Source organism: Papio anubis, chromosome 7 (genome assembly GCF_008728515.1).
Source record: "Papio anubis isolate 15944 chromosome 7, Panubis1.0, whole genome shotgun sequence".
Taxonomy (NCBI): Eukaryota; Metazoa; Chordata; class Mammalia; order Primates; family Cercopithecidae; genus Papio; species Papio anubis.
In genome coordinates, this window is record NC_044982.1 from 28957289 (window position 1) to 28976873 (window position 19585).

Sequence of the window (19585 nt, forward strand, 5' to 3'; positions counted from 1 at the left end):
CTGTAATCCCAGCTATTCTGGACGCTGAGTCACAAGAATTGCTTGAGCCCGGGAGGCAGAGGTTACAGCGAGCTGAGATCACGCCACTGTACTCCAGCCTGGGCAACAAAGCAAGACTCCATCTCAAACCAAAAAAAAAAAAAAAACAAAACAAGGAAGACATCAAATTATATTTGATCAGAGACAGTATGAATCCTATATTTAGAAAAACTTAATGACACCACCAGAAAACTTAAAACCAATAAACGAATTCAGTAACATTACAAGATACAAAAGCAACATACAAAAATCTGTAGCATTTCTATATACAAATAGCATACCCAAGCTGAAAAACAAGAAGACAGTCCCATTTATAGTAGCTACAAAAAAACTACCTAGGAATAAATTTTTTGTTTGTTTGTTTGTTTGTTTTTTTGAGATGGAGTCTCACTCTGTCGCCCAGGCTGGAATGCAGTGGCGTGATCTCAGCACATTGCAACCTCCGCTCCCCGGGCCTAACCAATCCTTGTGTTTCTGCCTCCCGAGTAGTTGGGACAACAGGCGCACACCACCACGCCTGGCTAATATTTTTCTTATTTTTAGTAGAGATGGGGTTTCACCATGTTGGCCAGGCTGGTCTCAGACCTCAGATGGTCTGCCTGCCTCGGCCTCCCAAAGTGCTGGTATTACAGGCATGAGTCACTGCATGTGGCCTCCTAGGAATAAACTTAACCAAAGAGGTGAAAGATCACCACAAAGAAAATTATAAAAGACTGATGAAAGTAACTGAAGAGGAGGCTGAGCATGGTGGCTCACACCTGTAATCCCAACACTTTGGGAGGCCAAGGCAGAAGGATTACTTGAGGTCAGGGGTTCAAGACCACCCTGGGCAACATAGTGAGATCCTATCTCTTTTTTAGAAAAATAAAATTAAATGTTAAGAACAGAAATTGTAGAAGACACACAAAAAATGGAAAGATAGCCCATGCTCATGAATTGGAAAAATTAGTATTGTTAAAGTGTTCATACTACCCAAAGCTAGCTATAGACACAATGCAATCCCTGTCAAAATACCAATGACATTCTTCACAGAAATAGAAAAAACAATACTAAAATTTGTATGGAACCACAAAAAAACCCAAATAACCAAAGAAAACTGGAGGCATCACACTGCCTGGCTTCAAAGTGTACTACAAGGTTATAGTAACCAAAGCAGCATGGTACTGCCATAAAAACAGACACATAGACCAGTGGAACAGAATAGAGAACCCAGAAATAAATGGATTGGCTGTAAATGCATGGAATTTTTGATTGTTTGGAGACAAGGTCTCACTCTGACATCCAGCCTGGAGTGCAGTGGTGTAATCTTAGCTCACTGCAACCTCTGCCTCTCAGGCTCAAGCTATCCTCCCGCCTTGGCCTCCCAAGTAACTGGGTCTAAGGCATGCACCACCACGCCTGGCTAATTTTTGTATTATTTGTAGAGACAGGGTTTTGCCATTACACCCAGGGTGGTCTCAACCTCCTGGCCTCAAGTGATCCACTCGTCTCGGCCTCCCAAAGTGCATTACAGGCATGAACCACCACCATGCCCAGCCAATGCGTGGATTTTTAACACTGATGCCCAAAGCATACATTGGGGAAAGGATAGTCTCTTCAATAAATAGTGCTGTAAAAACCGAATAGTCACATGCAAAAGAATGAAAATAGACCTCTATTTCTTACCACATACAAGAATCAAATCAAAATGCATTAAAGACTTAAATATAAGGCCTGAACTATGAAACTACTAGATGAAAACATTGGGGACATGCTTCAGGACATTGGTCTGGGCAAAGATTTTTTGGGTAAAATCTCAAAAGCATAGACAGCAAAAGCAAATATAGACAAATGGGATTGCGTCAAGCTGAAAAGCTTCTGCACAGCAAACAGTCAACAGACTGAAGAGGCCACCTACAGAATGGGAGAAAATGGTTGCAAACTATGCATTTTAGAAAGAATTAATAACCAGAATGTACAAGAACTCAATAGCAAAGAAACCAGATAATCTGATTTTAAAATGGGCAAATGATCTGAATAGACAGTCTCAAAAGAAGACATACTTATGGCCAACAGGTGTATGAAAAAATGTTCAGCATCACCAATCATCAGGGAACTTCAAATCAAAACCACGGTGAGATACTATGTCACCCCAGTTAAAATGGCTATCACCAAAAAGACAATAACAGATGCTGGTGAGGATACAGAAGCGGGGGGAACTTCCACTAGTACATTGTTAGTAAGAATGTAAATTAGTACAGCCACTGTGGAAAACAATATGGCAGTTCTTCAAAAAACTGAAAATAGAACCACTACACAATCCAACAATCCACTGCTGGGTATATATCCAAAAGAAAATCAGTATATCAAATCAAAAAGGGATATCTGCACTCCATGTTCATTGCAGTGCTCTTTACAATAACCAAGATACACAGAATATGTCCAGTGGGTGAGTGGATGAAGAAAATGTGGTCTATATACACAATGGGATGTTACTCTGCCTTAAAAAAGAATGAAATGTAATTTGCAACAATATGGATGGAACTGAAGGTTATTAAGTGAATAAGCCTGGCACAGAAAGACAAATACTGAATCTTCCCACTTGTATGTGGGAGCTAAAAAAGTTGGTCTCAGGAAGGTAGAGAGTAGAATGGTGGTTACCAGTGGTTGGGAAGGATGTTAGGGATAGGGAGTGAAGAGAGATTGGTTGATGGTACAAAAACACAGAAAGAGTAAGTTCTAATGTTCCTAGTACAATGGGGAGAATAGTTAATGATAATTTATTGTATATTGCAAAATAGCTAGAAGATTTATGTTTCCAACTCAAATAAATGTTTGAGGTGATGGATATCCTAATTACCCTGATTTGATTATTACACATTTTATTGATGTATCAAATATATATACCCCATAAATATGTATAATTATATATCAAATAAAAATAAATTTTAAAAGCAATTAACGTTGATAAATTTGCTTTATCACATATTTGCCCATCTGTCCGTCTATCCATCTGATTTACTGCATTGCATTTCAAAGTAAGTTGAAGATGGCAGTACGTTTTGCCTTAAATATTTTAGCTGCATGCTTGATTCTAGAATTTACATTCAAAAATTAATATTATTTATTAGACTTAAATTAATTGCAAGTAAGGTTTAAAAGGCTGAATGTGACTACAAAGAAGTTTGGAATATTCTCTTTTTCAAAATATTGGCTGGGCGCGGCGGATCACTTGAGGTCAGGAGTTCGAGACTACCTTGGTGAAACTCCATCTCTACTAAAAATAAAAAATTAGCCTGCATGGTGGTGCGCGCATATAATCCCAGCTACTTGGGAGGTTGAGGCAGCTGAGAAGCAGAGGTTGCAGTGAGCTGAGATCACTCCACTGCACTCCAGCCTGGGCAACAGAGTGAGACTCCTTCTCACAAAAAAAAAAAAAAAAAGGCTGGGCGCAGTGGCTCACGCTTGTAATCCTAGCACTTTGGGAGGCTGAGGCGGGCACATCACCTGAGGTTGGGAGTTTGAGACCAGCCTGACCAACATGGAGAAACCCCGTCTCTACTAAAAATACAAAATTAGCTGGGCGTGGTGGCGCATGCCTGTAATCCCAGCTACTTGGGAGGCTGAGTCAGGAGAATCACTTGAACCCAGGAGGCAGAGGTTGCAGTGAGCTGAGACCGCACCATTGTGCTCCAGCCTGGGCAACAAGAGCGAAAGTCCGTCTCAAAAAGAAAAAAAAAAATTAATGGGGCTGAGTGCAGTGGCTCACACCTGTGACTGACTCCAGCACTTTGGGAGGCCTAGGTGGGAAGTTCACTAGAGCCTGGAGTTTGAGACCAGCATCGACAACATAGAGGGACCTCATCTTTACAAAACATTAAAAAATTAGCCAGGCATGGTGGCACACACCTGTGGTCCCAGGTACTTGGGAGGATGAGGCAGGAGGATCACTTGAATCCAGGAGGTAGAGGCTGCAGTGAACCATGTTCATGCTACTGCACTCCAGCCTGGGTGACAGAGTGAGACCCTGTCTGTTTTTAAAAAATTATATACACACATGTACACATATGGACACATATAATAGATATTACAGTGAAGTACTTTTCAACTGTTCACAACAGAGGATGGGGAGGCACGTGAGAGGGATGAAATCCGGCATGACAGGCGAAAAGAGAGACAGCATGACCGGAATCTTTCCAGGGCAGCTCCTGATAAGAGGTAGGTGTTATTTAAGATACGTACCAATCATGGAGGCTGGGCGCGGTGGCTCACCCCTGTAATCCCAGCACTTTGGGAGGCCGATGTGGGCAGGAGATTGAGACCATCCAGGCTAACATGGTGAAACCCCGTGTCTACTAAAAGTACAAAAAATTAGCCGGGCGTGGTCATGGTGGGTGCCTGTAGTCCCAGCTGCTCGGGAGACTGAGGCAGAAGAATGGTGTGAACCTGGGAGGCGGAGCTTGCAGTGAGCTGAGATGGCGCCACTGCACTCCAGCCTGGGCAGAGTGAGACTCCGTCTCACACAAAAAAAGATAGGTACCAATCATGAAGAGTGGCCTTTTTGTACCTTTTAGAGCAGAGTTTCTAGTCCACTAAGATCAGTTTTGCTTCTCTCCCTTTCTTCTTCAGTTTGATAACTTAATACATTAGCACTTAATTTTCTTATACTTAACTTTGTCTTAGCTCTAGTTGACTGTCTTTGGAATTAATCTTTTCTTCCATCACTTAAGTCAGAATTGAGAATGATGGGAATATGGAAAATAGAATTGAGATCAGATTTTTGAAAAGGATGTAGTAGTGGACTGTTATAGTCGGTTCTTTTCCTACCTTAAATGGTGAGACAAATGGATTATGTGCCTCTTTAGACGGGAAATAAGCTGTCACGCTTTTACTGAGATCATTTTATATGCATAGTACTTTATATGCATCTAGTGCAATTGAGAAGAGCAGTTTTGAAAGAAGTGAAAATCAGCTCATTCTTAACAGAAGTTTAACTTACAGTTCAGAAAGACAGAGCTATCCATAAAATAATTTGAGAAAATTTGCAAAGCACTTTTAGTAAATATAAATGTGTGGAACAAACTAAATACATATACGAGGGCATAAAGTACAGATTGGGGAAGTTTATGGCTCACCAAAGGCTGAGGACTTAAAGTTCTGAAAAGTAGAGGAAATGCTGCAATACAAAGGTAGAATTCTGAGTGAGGGTTAAATGCAAATATAAAATATTTTCTTCCCAAAGGAACAGTGTTCTATGCTCTGATCATCCCATGAGCCTAATACATTTTTCAAGTCATATTTTAAACACAAAAAAGAGGCTGGGCACGGTGGCTCACACCTATAATCCCAGCACTTTTGGCAAGCCAAGGCGGGCGAATCACTTGAGGTCAGGAGTTCATCCAGCCTGGCCAACATGGTGAAACCCCCATCTCTACTAAAAATACAAAAATTAGCTGGGTGTGGTGGCACATGCCTGTAGTCCCAGCTACTCGAGAGGCTGAAGTGGGAGAATCATTTGAACCCTGGAGGCGGAGGATTCAGTGAGCCAAGATCGTGCCACTATACTCCAGCCTGGGTGAGAGCGAGACTGTATCTCAAAAATAAAATAAGCATTAAAAAGATTCCTGCTGGTGTTAATTGGCATATTTCATCTCCCTGGATAAATGACGTCATAGAGAAGCAGAGACTCTTACTCTTGAGTTGAGGGTAACGTACATGTAGAAGGAGGAGCAAAGTGTGAAAGTGTTTAATTAATGACAGTCTTGGTTAGTAATTCCTAAGTTGTAAAAGTTACAATGGCTCTGTGGATAAATTGGGCCCTCAAAACCAGTAAAGTGGCTATCAGAATTGACAACATAGAAAAGCTGTAAAATTGTAACTGGATGAAAATCAAATAGCCTGTAGAAATCATTTTGTGACCTGAGTTTTTAGTAAAATAAGTAATGACAGTTACCATGGTTTCATTGGGATATAGATTGCATGTATAATGAAACAGCCAGGAAACCAAATTAATTTGAATGTCAAAAATCATACTAACTATTTCAGTCATTGACATGTTTTCCTCAAAATTCTAATGGGATAAAATTACTAAATGTAGTTAGATAAAAGAGCTGTTTCTAGCTTATTTAAAATGATTCCTGTGCTACATCTAAATTGTATCCACTTCCCCAACCCCCAAACCATCATATGATAGTAAATATAGACCATAGCAATTTTATATCTCAGTATGGTTGTAAGGTGATTGCTTATATTAAAGAATTCCACGTCAACGAATCTGTTAGATGTTCTTTTGAGCTAACAGGATGTCCTAATTGTAAAACTCTTCCCTCTAATCTGAAATGCTTTATAAGGGCTGCCAACTTGATTATGTATTATCAAGGAATATACGTTCACAAGATGTGAATGTGACATATTCATGTCCTTTGCTTCTGAGATTGGTTGTATTTCTATTGAACATACTCAGTTTGTCTATAAAGAGTTTTCAGTTAGTGATGTCGTATTTCAAAATAGGTCGAAACTTCAGAGAAATGAAAATCGGGATATCAGTGAAGTCATTGCTCTCGGTGTTCCTAATCCTCGGACTTCCAATGAAGTTCAGTATGACCAAAGGCTCTTCAACCAATCCAAGGTACAAGTTTAGGAACAGCATATTGTTGTGTTGATGTGAATACCTATCCTCAGGGAAACGAAAATTACCATACTTCATATTTGGATGTAAATGCCAGCATGATGACAAAAAAATTGGAAGTTGTATGTTGAAACTTGAGACAAGAAAGATGAAACAGTTCTGATTTTAACTTCTTACAGTGGACTGAAATTTGAGACACTAGGAGAAGAAAGAAATTAGGTGATTAAAAACTTGGTGCTGTACTCGGGAGGCTGAGGCAGGAGAATGGCGTGAACCCGGGGGGCGGAGCTTGCAGTGAGCCGAGATTGAGCCACTGCGCTCCAGCCTGGGCAACAGAGCGAGACTCTGTGTCTCAAAAAAAAAAAAAAAAAAAAACAACTTGGTGCTGTGGTATGTCAATCTTTTGTTTTTAAAATAGAACCAGGGAGGCCAGGCACGGTGGCTTTTGCCTATAATCCCAACACATTTGGAGGCCGAAGCAGGCAGATCACCTGAGGTCAGGAGTTTGAGACCAACCTGGCCAATGTGGTGAAACCCCAGCTCTACTAAAAATACGAAAATTAGCCAGGTGTGGTGGTGCATGCCTGTAATCCTCACTACTTGGGAGGCTGAGGCACGAGAATTGCTTCAGCTTGTGGTGAGCCAAGATTGTGCCACTGTACTCTAGCCTGGGTGACTGAGACTCTATCTCAAAAAAATAAAATAGAGCCAGTGTCCTACAAAAGTGCCTCTTGGGTTTTTTGTTGTTGTTGATTTTTGGGTTTTTTTTTTTTAATGCTATAGAAATATGTCAATTTGGGAATCTTTTAAAAATGAAGCTGTAAAACTGGATTAAAGTACTAGGCTGGCTGTCAGGAAATCTGATTTCTAGTACCAATTGCCATTAGCTAACTAGGACACTTTAAGCCTGGGAAAACACAAGGCGGGTGCGTGCGCGCACACACACGCACACGGTAAGAATACAAAGGTGTAAGTTCTACTGGAAAGTGGAGTGGGAAACTTTATGACTTGGAGGTTTTAAGTAAGCTCTTCTAAGTGATAATTTATTAGGTGCATTTTATATTCTTGGCATTGTTCTAAGTCTTGTTATTATCTCAATTCTTACAAAAATCCTTTGAAATAATACTATTCTCTCTTATAGATGAGGAAATTGAAACACAGGTTTACCTTGTGACTGATGGAATTAAGATTCAAGTCTTGATTTCAAAGCTTTATTTATTTATTTTTTTTGAGATGGAGTCTCACTCTGTCACCCAGGCTGGAGTACTGTGGCGCCATCTTGGTTCACTGCAACCTCCACCTCCCAGGTTCAAGAGATTCTCCTGCCTCAGCCTCCTGAGTTGCTGGGATTATCACAGGCACATGCCACCACGCCCGGCTATCTTTAGTAGAGAGAGGGTTTCATCATGTTGGGTCAGGCTGGTCTCAAACTCCTGATCTTGTGATCCTCCTGCCTTGGCCTCCCGAAGTGCTGGGATTACAGGCGTGGGCCACTGCGCCCAGCGCATTTCAAAACTTTCTTAACCACTATACAGTGGCAGCTTACCAGCTGAGCAAAGGGATCTAGGGGTGAAATTTCACGTAAGTAAAATATTTTCAAGATAATCACCCGTTAGAAGCTTAAGCTTAAAACATTTAAAAATTGTGATGAAAATATTTCTGGCTGGGCACTGTGGCTCACACCTGTAATCCTAGCACTTTGTGAGACCTAGGCAGGCAGATTGCTTGAACCCAGTTTAAGACCAGCCTGGGCAATATGGCAAAACCCTGTGTACAAAAAATTAGCTGGACATGTTGGCACACACCTGTACTCCTAGCTACTTGGGAGGATGAGGTGGGAGGAACACTTGAGCACAGGGAGGTTGCAGCTCCAGTGAGCTTATATAGCGTTTTGTGAGACCAAGGCAGGCAACCACCTGAGGTCAGGAGTTCAGGACCATCCTGGCCAACATGGTAAAACCTTGTCTGTCCTAAAAATACAAAAATTAGCCGGGTGTGGTGGCACGTGCCTGGAATCCCAGCCACCTGGGAGGCTGAGGCAGGAGAATCGTTGGAACTGGGAGGCAGTGGCTGCAGTGAGCCAAGATCACACTACCGCAGTCCAACCTGGGTGACAAAGCAAGACTCCGTCTGAAGAAAAAAAAAAAAAAGAATCCAAAGTTATGAAGTTTATGTGCTAGCAGTTTTTTAATGAAGACCTTTAATTTGCAGTTCAGATTGTTGAAAATGTGAGCTAAATTAGCAAGGGTTTACTGTAAACATGTTATGATTCAGCTTTTGATAAAGTGTTTACACTTTTATTTAATGTCATCCATTTTTCCACAGGGTATGGACAGTGGATTTGCAGGTGGAGAAGATGAAATTTATAATGTTTATGATCAAGCCTGGAGAGGTGGTAAAGATATGGCCCAGAGTATTTATAGGCCCAGTAAAAATCTGGACAAGGACATGTATGGTGATGATCTAGAAGCCAGAATAAAGACCAACAGGTACCAATCCATACAACTCAATTTCAGTGTTTACACTGGTGAAAGCAAAGTAGTTCATAGTCTTTTCTCTTTTTCCCTAGATTTGTTCCCGACAAGGAGTTTTCTGGTTCAGACCGTAGACAGAGAGGCCGAGAAGGACCAGTTCAGTTTGAAGAAGATCCTTTTGGTTTGGACAAGTTTTTGGAAGAAGCCAAACAGCATGGTGGCTCTAAAAGACCCTCAGATAGCAGCCGCCCCAAGGAACATGAGCATGAAGGCAAGAAGAGGAGGAAGGAGTAGACACAGGTCTCTTCATAGTGAATGAACTATTACCCATTACCCTAATGATGCAAGTCATATGGGGGAACACTTTGTAAATGGTCAGGATAAAAAACAAATCTGGGTGTCAGATCCCAGCACTACTTTTTATTACTGGAGAATGGGGGGGGATAGAAAATTCTACTTTGAATTATTTAGTTTTTTTAAAGAGTGGGTTGTGTTTGTGCTTTTCCCACCTTTCAGCATTTATAGAACATGCTGCCCCACATACAAAGTCAAGACCACTTCCTTTTGTGTGACACTAGTAGTTTGGGGTTAATATTTTGTGTAAGAACAGCTGCATATGAGTAAAGTTACCCCAACCACAGTGAGGAGGATGTTCACATACTGGAACTGTCCTGCCAAATAAATTTTGCCCCTGTTGTGCTCTGTTTTAATTTGGAGTGGGCAAAGTAACCTCTTGCTTGGTGCAACTGTTTGTTTCAAATAAAAACATTTAGACAAAATTCTCAGTTATGTTAACTTTATTAATAGGCTGCGGTCTCAAAAATCTTTCTCTTCATCATCAGATGTCAGCAGAACTTTCGGCTTTTGAGCTTGAACCTGGACCTGAAAAAAATAAGCACTGTAAGGAAGGAAAGGCAATGTTTGCAAAAACATTCAAACTGAAAATCACTTTTTTATTAGGGAATCAGTATGAATAACTCAGGCAGTTTTTATTTGTACCTTGTTCTTTTGTTTTCTCCTCAAATTCCTTTTACCATCTTTCTTGATATTATGACTCCCTAACCCTCAATTAAAAATTGTAAATCAGGCCAGGAGCAGTGGCTCAGGCCTGTAATCCCAGCATTTTGGCAGGCTGAGGCAAGAGGATTGCTTGAGGCCAGGAGTTCAAGACCACCCTGCAACATAGCAAGGCCCTGTCTCATTAAAAATAAATTTAAAAATAAAATAGTAGATCAATTTGGCCCAAGATCACATGGTGGGAAAGCCAAGATTTCAGCCCCAGCTTGCCTGACTTGAAAGGTAGACTGCTGGCTGGGTGCGGTGGCTCATGCCTGTAATCCCAGTGCTTTGGGAGGCCGAGGCGGGTGGATCGCCTGAGGTCACGAGTTCGAGACCAGCCTGACCAACATGGTGAAACCCAATCTCTACTAAAAATACAAAAAAAATTAGCTGTGCGTGGTGGCACATGCCTATAATCCCAGCTACTCAGGAGGCTGAGGCAGGAGAATCACTTGAACCCAGGAGGCGGAGGTTGCAGTGAGCCGAAATCACACCACTGCACTCTAGCCTGGGCAACAAGAGCGAGACTGTCTCAAACAAACAAAAAGAAAAAAGTAGACTGCTATGTCCACTGTGTTATATAAACTGGTTACTCTACCACCCCCCATTCTTTTTCTTTTTTTTTTTTTTTTTGAGATGGATTTTGCTCATTGCCCAAGCTGGAGTGCAATGGCGCGATCTGTCTCCCGGGTTCTTCTGCCTCAGCGTCCTGAGGAGCTGGGACTACAAGCATGTGCTGCCACCATGCCCGGCTAATTTTTTTTGTATTTTTAGTAGAGACGGGGTTTCTCCATGTTGGTCAGGCTGGTGTCAAACTCCTGACCTCTAGTGATCCCCCCACCTCAGCCTCCCAAAGTGCTGGGATTACAGGCGTGAACTACCGCACCTGGCCTACCACCCCATCATTCTAACAAGCATTAAGGTAGCTTCAGTTACAAATATCTCAAAAGTCCCCATCATTCCACATTTATGATCTATTTGATACATAATTAAATAGTACCTACATGTATATCATACATATGTCTGGTATAGAAAAACAAATTTACCTTCACTCCATCTATAATATGATATTCCTGTTGTAGTGCATTCTGAAGTTCTTCTTCTGAAGAAAACTGAACCCAACCCAAACCTCTGTGAAAGCCAGTCTCCTTGTCCTAAAAATTCAAAATATAGGAAAAGATTAATCATGAACTTGAGAAAGTTTCCATGAGCTCCAAATCAAACTACCAACTTTTTCATCTGCCAAAAATCAGATTTTTTTTTTTTTTTGAGGCAGGGTCTTGCTCTGTCACCCAGGCTGGAGTGCAGTGGTATGAGCCGGACTCACTGCAGCCTCAACTTCCTGGGTTCAAGCAATCCTCCCACCTCAGCCTCTTCAGTCGCTGGGATCACAGGTACATACCACCATGTCTGGCTCATTTTTTATATTTTTTGTAGAGACAAGGTCTTGCCATCTTACCCAGGCCGGTCTCAAACTCCTGGGCTCAAGCAGTCTTCCCATCTGGGCCTCCCAAAGTGCTGGAATTACAGGCATAAGCCAGCATGCTCAGCCAAAAATCGATCAGACATAGGTGTCAGTAACCTTGCTTTACACCCTTCCTGATTACCCAAAGCTAAATCCTTGTTGTTAAACTTCCTGTTTTCCTTGCTGCCATTAGAGAAGATATGGGTCATGAGCTTTCTGTATCATTCTAGATGCAAACCATACTAACAGTAATAGCTAAGGGAAATTTTGATCAGTACTTTTGTTCTAAGCCTCGTTTCTGGAAACTAGAAAATTAAGCCTCAAAGGCTTGTTGCACTTATTTCTGAATCCAGTCACCCTCATCACCACCATGACTATCATATGTTCCTAATGAAAAACAAGAAAAGATAATATTTAGCCCTTACTTAGCCTAGTTATAGACTTCGGGTTAATTTAAACAATTTTGCTACTTTCCCTTGTGCAAAAGTTTCAACCTATACATCACATACGGAAAACAGATTCTAGAGTGCTTGGATGTACCCTGCCCCTCCAGCCCTTCAACAGAAAACAAGTATTAAGATGTCTAGTCCCTGTAGATGACAAACTGGTCCTCGTTAGTCTCATTCAAGTTATGCTGTGCTTTGCCGAAGAAAATCAAAATCTTACAATTGCTCCTATACTTCAAGGATAACTTTATAAGGAATAACCTAGAATACAAGAGAAGTTTCTGGTGATGTCCCAATGATCCATTCATTGTAGATAAGACAATTTCTAAAGCATTCCTTTACTGTCATGTGACCACTTCCACAGTCAAAGGCATTAAGAAATTTGTTTATATTAAAACAGGCCAGGTGCAGTGGCTCAATCCCAACACTTTGGGAGGCTGGGGTGGGTGGATGGCTTGAAGTCAGGAGTTCGAGACCAGCCTGGCCAACATGGTGCAACTCCCATCTCTACTAAAAATACAGAAATTAGCCAGGTGTGGTGGCACATGCCTGTAGTCCCAGCTACCTGGGTGACTGAGGAAGGAGGATCACTTGAACCCGGGAGGCAGAGATTGCAGTGAGCTGAAATAGCACCTCTGCACTCCAGCCTGGGCGACAGAGCAAGGCTGTCTCAAAAAAAAAAAAAAAAAAAAAAAAAAAAAAAACTCAGTCCAGGTGCAGTGGCTCATGCCTCTAATTACAGCACTTTCGGAGCTAAGGTGGGTAGACTGCCTGAGTCCAGGAGTTGCAATATGGTGAAGCCCAATTTCTACAAGGAATACAAAAAACTAGCCAGGTGTGGTGGCACATGACTGTAAGTCCCAGCTACTCAGGAGGCAGAGGCAGGAAGGATCCCTTGAACCCAGGAGGTCAAGGCTGCAGTGAACGTGATTGTGCCACTGCACTCCAGCCTGATGACAGAGTGAGACCCTGTCTCAAAATAAGGAACCAGGATTTCCAACTTGAGTACAATGAATTTAACAAAAAATTATTTTTTGTCATATTTTATTTTGTTTTATCAACATCAAAGCTGCCTTTTATTTAAATCTAAGATCTATTCTTTCCAGGTCCTGTTTTATTTATGGACCAAGAAAAACCTATTAATTTTTTTTGCAAGGAACTTTTAAATGCTCTTGAAAAAACTGAAGTTTTCATGCTTATAGAAAACATTTCATGTCCATAATACATGTGCCCAACTTTTCTATTCAACTATATAAAATTCCATTGCATCAGTGACTTAATATCTAATCAATCCCAGTGATGAACGTTTAGGTTTTTTCTTCTTACTTGACATTAAGCAATGCTGCTTTGGAATATTCTTGACCACACATTTCTGTAGGATAAATTCTTAGACAAGTAACTGCTAGATCAAAGCAAATATAAATTCTTAACTTTGGTATTTTGTCAACTACACATCAGAACTGAAGGTACCAGCTGAACTTCTCAACAACTTGAGTGCCAGATTCCCTACACCTTCACTGGTACTATATATAATTAATCTGTTAGTCTTTGGGAGTCAAGTAACATTAAACCAAGAATTAAGAATTTAAGTTCCTTTATGTTTTTATTTTACTACAGCCCTTATAGTGCTGCAAGGAAAAAAAGGTTTCAGTCAAGTGTGTGTAAACTATATACTCACATCACACCCTAAAAAAGCCCACAGAAAAATACAGTCTAGGATAAATTTATAGGCTGATTTCTAGACCCTCCCAAGAAAGCAAAGGAAATGTAATTAATATAAAAATACTGTTTTATTAGTTATAAATCTAAAAAAGAAAATGGTACTCAATGAAGATAAAACTTAAAATATCCTCTGCCAATTATTAGAAATCTCAAATCCTTATTAGAATACTGTAGTAGGCAGAATTCTAAGATAGGCCCTATGATCTCCATGCATTCCCCATGTCACACCCTATATAATTCCCTCCCCTTGAGTGTAGGCAAGACCTGACTTGCTTCTAACCAAAAGAACACAGCGAAAGTAATGGGATGTCACTCCTGTGATTACGTTCAATGTAAGATGCCATCTTAGCATACTGGAGAAGCCCTTGCTGGCTTTAAAGAAGCAAGCTGCAATGTTGTAAGACAGCCTACAGATAAACCAGGTAACAAGGAACTGCAGGGAGTTCCTAGGTGAGAGCAGCTCCCAACTCAGAGCCAAAGGTCAGCAAGAAAACAGACCTCAGTCCTACAGTTAAAGATGAATACTGGCCGGGGGCAGTGGCTCACACCTGTAATGCCAGCATTTTGGGAAGCCCAGTGGGCGGGTCACTTGAGGTCAGGAGTTCAAGACCAGCCTGGCCAACAGAGGGAAACTCCATCTCTACTAAAAATACAAAAATTAGCTGGGTGTGGTAGCGCGTGCCTGTAGTCCCAGCTACTCAGGAGGCTGAGGCAGGAGAATGGCTTGAACCCAGGCAGCAGAGGTTGCAGTAAGCCGAGATTGCGCTACTGCACTCCAGCTTGGGCAACAGAGCAAGACTCCATCTCAAAAAAAAAAAAAAAAATTTTTGTCAACCACATGAGGGAGCTTGGAAGTCAGTCTTTTTCCCCAGTAGACCCTTTGATGAGATGCACTACAGCCCCAGCTGACACGTGGAATATATAGCTATGTAAGACCCTAAGTAGAGGACCCAGCTAAACTGTGCTCAGCTGTGAGATATGTGCTGTTTTGAGCCATTATGCTTGTGGTATTTTGTTACACAACAATAAAAAAACACAAATACCTATGATAAAGCCTTTTCACTTTTTAATCGGTATCACTCAAAATGTTATCAATGGACTGTAGGCCAGGCATAGGCCTGTAATCCCAGCACTTTGGGAGGCCAACGCAGAAGGATTGCCTGAAGCCAGGAGTTCAAGATCAGCCTGGGCAACATGGCAAGACCCCCATCTCCATAAAAATAAGCCAGTACAGTGGCTCGCACCTGTAATCTGAACACTTCGGGAGGCCGAGGTGGGCAGATAGCTTGAGCCCAGGAGTTTGACGAGACCAGCATAAGCAACATGGCCAAACCCCATCTCTACAAAAAATACAAAAATTACCCAGGTGTGGTGGCACATGCCTGTAGTCCCAGCTACTCAGGAGGCTGAGGTGGGAGGATCACCTGAGCCTGGAAGGCAGCGGTTGCAGTGAGCCATGATCGCATCACTGCACTCCACCTGGGGTGATAGAGCAAGACCCTGTCTCTTAAAAAAAAGAAAATGAAAAAATTTTCCACCCTGGGTAGTATGGCAAAACCCTGTCTCCATTAATACCAAAAAAGTTAACTGGGCATGGTGGCACATGTCTGTAGTCCCAGCTACTCAGGGGGCTGAGGTGGGAGGATCACTTAAGCCTGGGAGGCAGAGGCTGCAGTGAGATCAGGCCACTGCACTCCTGCAGGGGTACAGAGCAAGACCCTGTCACAAGATAGATAAATAAGAGTTTTTTAAAACACTTTAAGCTTTTTTTTTAAACAATTTTTGTGAGTGCATAGTAGGTGTATATATTTACAGAGCACATGAGATATTTTGATATAGGCATGCAATATAAAATAAGCACATCATGGAGAATGTGGTATCTATCCCCTCAAGCATTTACCATTTGACTTATGGGGTATCCAAACCCTCAGGCATTTATCCTGAGTTACAAATAATCCAATTACACTCTTTGAATTATTTTAAAATGTAAAATTATTATTGACTATAGTCACCCTGTTCTGCTATCAAACAGGTCTTATTCATTCTATTTTCTTGGTACCCATTAGCCATTCCCACCTCCCCCTACTTTTTCTTAATACTTACAAAAGGTACAATACACCTTTTTACATGGCCAAACTGTGCAAAGTATTCTTTCAGCTCACCTGTGTGGCAGAAGAAAACGTATTAAAAGCAGTTACTATATTTTGGATTCTCTTAGATTGTAGAAAGAAACTAAAAGTGATCCCACGGTCACCAGACTTCTTGTGGACAGGAACTACTTTGCATTTCCCTAAAGGCTTAAGATTTAGGAAGCAGCTATGGTACTGACTATAAAGTCACAATGTACCAGACTTGGTGGTGAGGAGGGTAGATGGACAGACAAGTTGTTGAATTGGCTGCAGTCTCCATCCTCAGCAAACATCAAGTGTTTTCATCATATCAGTTACTGTGCTATGTGGACTATGATCCCTGTGAGCAGATCACAAAGAAGAAAAAGACCAATTACAGTCCAGTGTGTTTCCAGGTATACTGAAGATTTCCAAATAAAATCCCAACTTACTGGTCCTTCACAATTTAGTAAAATGAGTTGACCTCACCTACTCTTCCTGCCTTATTTCCCACTGCTGGTCCCTAGTTACTCTCTAGTACAACAAATTGAATTATCTGTATCTGTCCTGCGGATTACCCTCTGCATATGTTGTTCTCTCCCCTCTGTATGCTGGTAATCCTATCTCCCCCTGCCTAACTTACAACTATAACTATTCTTCAAGACCCAAACCAAATACATCCACTGAGTTTTATTTTATTGGGCTCCTATCACAATATAAGACAATGTACTAGCCCTGTAGGACTTCAAAGATTTGGAGTATATAAAGACTAAAAACTACACGATCTGTTTCTCTTGTGAACTACAGTGCCTGTACTTCACTGAATTACTTTTTATAATATCTATTTAGTTCTCCTAGTTCACCAAAACCTCACTGGTTCAACAACTGCCTATATTTGTTCTAAGTCTCTTCATCCCCACCACTACTACACTGTAAGCTCCCTCAGCATATAAACCACCATGTTTACCGTGACCAATAAACAGTAGGGCCTCAATATTGGCTAAATGAGTAAGTAAATGTCCACTAATCCTTCCAACAATCCACAGAGACTAAATTTTTAAGGGATCTAATGTTTAAGTCAAACCAACTGGCAAGATCAAGGTCTCACAGAATATGATACTGGAGAACAAAATAATGTTAAACATATGTTTTACACCAGATAATTAAAGTCCTAGAAGACACTGATTTCAAAACAAACCAGCTCTGGAAGGTAACCCTCTTCCTAAATTGCCTAAAATGTTGAAGGAAAAACAGCTGTAAGCACCAATAAGAATGCCTACCACAGAATAGATACTCAAATAAGTATTTGCTGAATCAATGTAACAACCAAGAGAAACTGTTTCGAGGTTGTACATAATGCTCACTCTTTTTAAGGGTTTTAAACTCGCCCTTTATTGTCTGGAAACTTGCATCCTCAAGATGCTAATGAAACTCCTCAGCCTTTCCATAAAGTTTCACAGGGCCTACGGGAGACTTTACTGGGCTTGGTCTTCACCAACCACATGTTTAAAAGATGGGGCACAAACCAACCTATTTCCCATTCTACTACTTACATCTGAGCCACAAAAACTAAAAAGAAACTAAATCTTGCTCCATTTTGTTTAAAGGGGCTGACCTGAAACATGAATATCTACAAAAAAAGTGACCACGAATGTTTATATGTTGGTAAGCAAATATAAAAACCTCATCTCAAAACTGCAACTGACAAAAATTGAAGGTGGTGAAAGATTTCAGAACTAATTATTCCAACCTTTATCTCAAGACTAGGCCTCTCCTGTAAGTTTCAATTTTAGCTATCGTGAAAATAACTATCATTTGCTGAGTACTTACACTGTATCTAACGCAAGTCTAAGAAGTTTGCATATAAACTCAATCCTCTCAACAATCCTATGAGCTGGGTATTATTGACTACATTTTATCAATGAGTAAACTGAGGCCCGGTTGTGAGTCATTTTCCCATACTAACTTCAGTTATTCAGGTGATACAACGATTAAATGGCCAAGCTGGAATTCTAACCTCAACAGTCTAGTTTCGGAGTCCACTTCTCAGCCACAATGATACACAACCTCTGTTCAATTGCCTGACAGAAACTTCACAAGTTTCTCAAACTCAACACATTCAAACTTTACTCACCTTCTCTTGGCCTGCTCCTAGCTTCTAAACGAGCAATTCACCAATGCTAAAAACCCAGAAATCATTCCTCCCTTTCCTTTATTCCGTACACTTTCCCATTTAAGCCATCACGAAACGGCATCTAATTTGCTTTTAAAACATGAATGGATCTGACCACCATCCTTCTACCATCGCCCTAATTCAGGTCCTCACCTTTTAAGTAAATTAATGATACTGCTTTTTAGCTCCTCTCCAAGCCTACAATCTTGCCACCTTGAATCCATCCTCCACACTACAGTCAAAATTATCCCTTCTAAATTGTAAATCTTGGTTACCAAGTAATAAGTCTTTACACCAAATCACTCCTAAAGGCAAGAGCTGGTGCATTCGTGACCCCAAAAGCTCAAGGGACATCCCTAAACGGTTAACTGCAAACAAAATTTCTTTCTGCTCACTTGCATGCTCAGGAGCAGTCTCCTAATTCAGCCACCACGCTGACTTAAGTACCCTGCAAAAAGCAGAAGCTTTGAGGATCGCTTGGACCTAAAAATTCCGCTACTCCCACATCTCCCTCACTCACTCGACGCTGCAGTCCAAGGAATTTTTCTCACAAAAGCAACCGGCCGATCGATATTTCTACGCAGCGCCACAGCACCTCTCGCTACTGAGGCCGCCATCTTTAGACTAAAGGACCTCCTTGAAGCGAGGCCGCGGCCCCGGAAAAATTTTCCGGATCCGGAACACGAGAGAATCTGCTTCCGGATCAGAGGGTACAGACCGCGAAATGGGGAAGATGGCAGCGGCCGTGGGATCTGTAGCGACTCTGGCGACTGAGCCCGGGGAGGATGCCTTTCGGAAACTTTTCCGCTTCTACCGTCAGAGCCGGCCCGGGACCGCAGACCTGGAAGGGGTCATCGACTTCTCGGTGGCCCATGCAGCCCGTGGCACGGGTCCTGGTGCCCAAAAGGTACAGAGAGAGGGGCGGCACGCGTCTCTCCATCGCTTTGCGCCGCTTCTTGGAGGGACTTCCGTGTCTTCCTCGCTTCTTTTCACCTCCAGACCGGTTGTTGTTGAACGATTCCTGTCCTCCTTTGGCGGCAGAGTCGAACTCCCCGCTGTCACACTAGCAGTAACGCGTTGAGATGCTCGTTTCTTTAGGCGGCCATTCCTGGCAGGGGGGCTCAGTCAGAAGAGCCTGGGAATCCGTGTTTATTTCTTACTGTAACTGTCTCCTCACATTTCTGTTTGGGTTTTGTAAAACCCCATAGAAAGTCTTCGTAGACGGTAGGGTAGCGTTCTGCTGCTTGAAAAAATGACTCCCGAGGAATCCCAGAACTGACAGATGTGGCGCTGTTTGTTAAGCCGCTGTGGGTAAAACTAGTCCCTGTCTTCTCCCCTGGGCCTTTTAGAAGGAGGTCATTGAAGGATTCTGATAATCCCTCCGTGTTGAAAATAAATGGCAAACAAGTATATATGGAATACAGGCATCGTTATTTCTCTCTACTTTTCCCCCATGGAGATTAAGAAAGGGAACACAGGCCGGGAGCGGTGT

The 19585-nt window shown here is 41.7% G+C and overlaps 3 protein-coding genes across 5 annotated transcripts in view; 2 read left to right on the top strand and 1 right to left on the bottom strand.

Annotated features, from left to right (window-relative positions):
• SNW1 (SNW domain containing 1) overlaps positions 1-9899 on the top strand; it is a 44405-nt gene extending 34506 nt beyond the window's left edge. The window contains exons 11-14 of one of the 3 annotated variants that reach the window (XM_003902111.4): positions 4140-4236; positions 6529-6646; positions 8972-9135; positions 9216-9899. In XM_003902111.4, the coding sequence (XP_003902160.1) occupies positions 4140-4236; positions 6529-6646; positions 8972-9135; positions 9216-9414 (578 nt within the window). In that variant the 3' untranslated portion in view covers positions 9415-9899. Of the gene's footprint in view, positions 1-4139; positions 4237-6528; positions 6647-8971 lie in introns of all 3 variants that reach the window. The other 2 variants (XM_009212044.4, XM_021941442.2) reach the window with 2 other exon arrangements.
• Positions 9900-18758, bottom strand: SLIRP (SRA stem-loop interacting RNA binding protein). The gene is made up of 4 exons (XM_003902114.4): positions 18614-18758; positions 15916-15974; positions 11226-11333; positions 9900-10002 (listed from the first exon to the last, which is right to left on the bottom strand). The coding sequence occupies exons 1-4, from the start codon at positions 18708-18710 to the stop codon at positions 9937-9939; spliced, it is 330 nt and encodes a 109-aa protein (XP_003902163.2). The 5' UTR covers positions 18711-18758; the 3' UTR covers positions 9900-9936.
• A 31-nt stretch (positions 18759-18789) lies between these two features.
• ALKBH1 (alkB homolog 1, histone H2A dioxygenase) overlaps positions 18790-19585 on the top strand; it is a 33547-nt gene continuing 32751 nt past the window's right edge. The window contains exon 1 of the mRNA XM_003902113.5: positions 18790-19000. Coding sequence (XP_003902162.1) covers positions 18818-19000 — 183 coding nt within the window. The 5' untranslated portion in view covers positions 18790-18817. The remainder of the gene's footprint in view (positions 19001-19585) is intronic.

Excerpts from the sequence above, each read along its gene's own strand:
- SLIRP (XM_003902114.4), bottom strand. The coding sequence starts at position 18,710 with ATGGCGGCCTCAGTAGCGAGAGGTGCTGTGGCGCTGCGTAGAAATATC. Across the intron at positions 15,975-18,613 it reads TCCTTGGACTGCAGCGTCGA|GTGAGCTGAAAGAATACTTT; the intron begins GTGAGTGAGGGA and ends TCTGCCACACAG. Across the intron at positions 10,003-11,225 it reads ATATTATAGATGGAGTGAAG|GTCCAGGTTCAAGCTCAAAA; the intron begins GTAAATTTGTTT and ends TATTTTTTTCAG.